We start from the raw sequence: 4,331 nt of genomic DNA, 5'->3' as shown, positions 1-4,331 counted from the left end.
TGCCCGCAGCCAGTGGCGCAGGTCCGGCGGTCCTGCAGGTCGCCGGCCTCTACCGGGGCCTGTGCGCGGTGCGCAGCCGCGCCCTGGGCCTGGGACTCGTGTCGCCAGCGCAGCTGCGTGTGTTCCCCGTGCGCCGCGGCTCAGGCGGGCCGGGGGGCGCCGACGGCAGCGGGGTCGGGGCAGAGCTGGAAGCCAATCCCTTCTACGACCGCTATCGCGACAAGATCCAGCAGCTGCGCAGGTGCGGGACCCGGCCGGCTGGCAGCGGGCGGGGGCGGGGAGCAGTGGCCGCGCGTGCTCGAGCGTCTGGGCTTAGGACAGCCCCGCGAGGGGGGCTGTGGTACTCTCCCCACTCTGCAGGTGATGCACCTGAGCTCAGAGAGCCTAGGCCGCTTGCCCAAAGGCACAGCTAGTTAGTGTCAGAGCCGAGGATCTCTGCAGAGCCCTAGTTCTTTCAATAGCTGTCTCCCTTGTGCTTTAGTTCTCCAAACGCCCAGGTGGGCTTTTATGACAGCCCTGTGGAACAGGCAGCTGAGAGAAACCTGTCCCCGTTTCAGAAGTGGAAAAATGAAGCCTTTCAAGAAGGGACTTGACTTTTCAAGGTCACTTACTGAATCATCCTTGGCCTGGCCCAGAGCTGAGGTTCCCAAGCCCCTGCCTTAGGCCCCTGACTGCAAGGAAAGGAGATTGAGGGTGGGAGGAGGACGTCAAAGACTATCACAGTCCAAGCGTCAGTTGAAACATCTCATTAAGAGGAGGGAACTCTTGCCAAAAGTTACACAACTGGTTGGGATGTGTCTGCCTCTGGATCCAGAACTCCTGACACTACCCCTCAGCTTCCAGAGGGAAGGACCTGGAGATTACAGGGTGGGAAGAACTGAAGGAGATCACAGGTGATTGGGAGAGAATTTGGAGGGTAAGAAGGCTGATGAAAGGAAACCAGAAATCGCATACTGCAAATTGTTTGAATTCTGTCTTATCTCAACTTCCACTGCCTTAAGTAACTCCACCATCTTCCCCTGGGCTGTTGCCATCCTCTGAGTAATCTTGGGCCCCTCCACCCCAACTCACCTCACTCCTACATGGCAGTCATTCTCACTTTTAGAAACAGTGTTGAGATAAATGAATGAGTAGTTTTGCTCTCATTCCAACAGCATTCAGATATTTTGAAGTATCTGTCATCTTAAAAACCTTAACCCAGACATCCATTCCTCCCAGCTTTCTCTCTCTGATCCCTTTTACATCTCAAGGAGCTATCTATCCAGCTCTGAATACTCCCATTCATTCTTATGCATGAACTGGCTTTGCTCTCCTTCCTTTTATATCAACATTTATGTATTCTGATAACTCAAAGAGGGAGTTTTCAAGGCATCCCACTGACCTCTAGATAACATGCAGTTTCCTTAGAGTTCCTCACAAGGCCCTCACAACCTAGTCCCTAGTCTCACTAGCCTTACCCATTACCAAAAGGTCCTTTGAGCACTTGGTCTAGAACAACAAATATTAGAGCCAAGGGCTGGGGCTGGGGGAGCAGATGTTCTAGGGAAGGAGAGCAACAACATAAGCAAAGTATAGACAGAACCACTTTGACCATTTGGGGATACTTGAGCAAATTTTCATCGTAATACCGGTACCCTCTCATGTCTGTCTCCCACTGGAGAATAAGCTCCTTGAAATAGGAACTCATTTATTTCTCTATCCTCAGAGCCCTGCAGGAGCTCCACTGCCCAAGCTGCCTCTTACCCCCTACACACTTACCATAGCAGGCTCAGATGCCGCTAGTGCTAGCAGGGCTGACACGAGTCCTGTGCTGGCTCCTGCGGCCCTGGCCAGGCAGGCACTATGCCCCTGGGCAGGAACCCCTAGCGTGGCTCTTCACTGAGGTAGAGTTGGCCCAGGATGAAGGAAAGGAAGATCAGCCCATCTACCTGGCAGTGAAGAGAATGGTATTTGGTATCTCCTCCAGAAAGGAATTTTATGAAAGAAGAGCCCCTTTGGGAGCCTTGGCCAGGAAGTTCCACAGAGGGGTAGCCAAGATGGCCCTAAATCCTGTAGACCTCTCTCATGACACTACATTGCCAGAGAGCCGGAGTCCCTGTCTGATGTGTTCACCAAAGTGTGCAGAGCCAAATATCCTGTCATCACCTAAACAGCCTGACGCATTCTTTTTTTTTTTTTTTTTTTTGGAGAGGTTTTTGCTATAGGGCGTGTGCGCTCGCCAGACAGACAGAGAGAGACAGAGAGATAGAAAGCAAGAAATCACCCCCCAGGGGGGATGGCCACACTGCAATCCCTTCTCCTCCATTCTCTCGGGATCTTGGGCATGCACACACAGGCGCCCGGCGTGAGTTTAAGCCACCAGGTCTGGGACTCAAATCGCGGTCGACTACATGGGAGTCCAGAGACATAGCCATTACGCTAACTGCTGGTCCCAAGCCTGACACATTCTTAACAAGGACAGCATCCCCAGTCTGGACTTCAGCCCCGTTTTGACATAAAGGACAAGCTCTGATGTTCCATTTCCAGTAGCAGGTTCTTTGGAGGATGGATCAGAAAGATGTTCAGGTGCTAAGTCTCTGGCAAATAGGCTGCCCAAAGGCTCTGAGTCACCAGGTTCTGAATATAACAGATGTTTATCCTGGGTAGGGAGAGAGATTCAAGAACTGGTTGTACTCAATTAAAAGCTTGATACTAAAGAAAAAAAAAAAGAAAGAAAGAAAGTTTGAGACCTGGGAGGGAAGAAGGGATGCTATAGCATTCCCGTGAGGAAGTGACCCAGCAATAGATGACCTCAAAGTACCCTTCCTGTCCTGAGCATTCTACGTACCCGAGGGGCCAAGCCCTGTGTCACTCAGGAATAGCTTGCAGGAGAAACATGCCACACAGGCCCCTTGAGGGTTAAAAGTAGTTGTATATTTTTCTTGATTTCATGATCTGTGCCCGGTCGTTACTAACTGAAGGCAAATCCCTCAGCCTCCCTGAATGCCTACGTGTTTTCTGGGTGGAAGCAGAACATGATGCTTTGTTATTTCAGAATCTCAAAAGGCCTAGGTGGTTTACCCTTCAGTTTCTTTTTGATCAGGTCAGACCCAGCTGCTTTTGAGTCTCGCCTGGAGAAGCGCAGTGAGTTTCGGAAGCAGCCAGTGGGGCACTCCAGGCAGGGTGATTTCATCAGATGTGTGGAGGAGAAGGTAAGCCCTGCCCTTTTTGTGTTGTCATCACACCAGCAGTCCTCTCCTCCCTGAGCCCTTATCCTTGAAGTAGGCTTGCTGATGGGTCAGCTGGATGAACCGAACATAGCCTGTCCCTGCCCAACTCAGTCTGCTCCCTTAAGTGTATCACATACTCTCTGGGCAAGGTACTGTGGTCCTGGTGGAGAGACAGGAAGGAAAAGGGTAGTCTCTGCTCCCAGTGGGTGTGGCTAGTGGTCAAGGCAATGCATACATGGCAGGGGGCTAGGGGATCAGGGGAAAATACCCCAGGGGTGGTGGAGCCTGACCTAAGCTAGGAAGGATGTGGAAGGTTTAAATTAAGCAGAGAAGAGAGTGGGACTTTGATATGGAGCAGGAATCATCAGACTTTTTCAGTTAAGGATCAGATAATCACTATTTTAGGCTTTGTAGGCCATATGGTCTCTGTTGTAGCTAAGCTCTGCTATTACAGTGGAAAAGCAGGCATAGACCATAAGGAATTGAATGGGCGTGTTTCATTAAAAGCTTATTTATGGAAACAGCTGGTAGGCTGGATTTAGTTTGCTGACAACCACCCACTCCCTACCCCGACCCCACTGGTACCCTTGTGTGGAGGAATTAGCTTAAACAGAGGAGAAACTTGAAAGTAACAGGGGCTCTAGGAGACGATGAGGTACCTTGACCGATTAAAGTAGAGGGGGGAGTGTTGAGGCCAAAGAAACAGGTTAGGCGTTAACCTCTAGGCTAAGGACTTGCCTTAAGGAATGGAGGCAGGGTAACTCAGCTGCTGAAAGGTGGACCTTGGAGCCAGATGCAAGGGACTGTCCTGGCTCTTCTTACTGGCTAGGTGACTCTGAGCAAATTATATAACTTCTCTGCAAAGCAGGAATAATACCACTGCTTACCTCATAGAGTTGTGCTAGAGATGAAATGAGATTGTACATAAAACTCTTCAGCACAGTCCCTGGCACATAAGTACTTAATAGGAATCAAAGCTGGGGAAAAGCATGTTGAAAGCTGTGTGTGGGAAGATTAACCTAATACTGTGCTTTTCCAACTTTCCGGCCATTACTTACGGTAAGAAATATATTTTACCTTATCATGTAGTATCCATGGAGATTATATATATATATATATATA

The 4,331-nt window shown here is 50.0% G+C and overlaps 1 protein-coding gene across 1 annotated transcript in view; it reads left to right on the top strand.

The window, feature by feature from the left end:
• Positions 1 to 4,331, top strand: part of ATPAF1 (ATP synthase mitochondrial F1 complex assembly factor 1) — a 39,559-nt gene that overhangs the window by 2,173 nt on the left and 33,055 nt on the right. Inside the window, exons 2-3 of the mRNA XM_006164249.3 lie at positions 4 to 241; positions 3,083 to 3,191. Coding sequence (XP_006164311.1) covers positions 4 to 241; positions 3,083 to 3,191 — 347 coding nt within the window. The remainder of the gene's footprint in view (positions 1 to 3; positions 242 to 3,082; positions 3,192 to 4,331) is intronic.

The sequence above is a fragment of the Tupaia chinensis genome, unplaced genomic scaffold (assembly GCF_000334495.1).
Source record: "Tupaia chinensis unplaced genomic scaffold, TupChi_1.0 Scaffold143599_1, whole genome shotgun sequence".
Classification (NCBI taxonomy): Eukaryota; Metazoa; Chordata; class Mammalia; order Scandentia; family Tupaiidae; genus Tupaia; species Tupaia belangeri.
The sequence above is the reverse complement of the archived record's forward strand: the minus strand, read 5'-3'. Positions and strand labels throughout refer to the sequence as shown.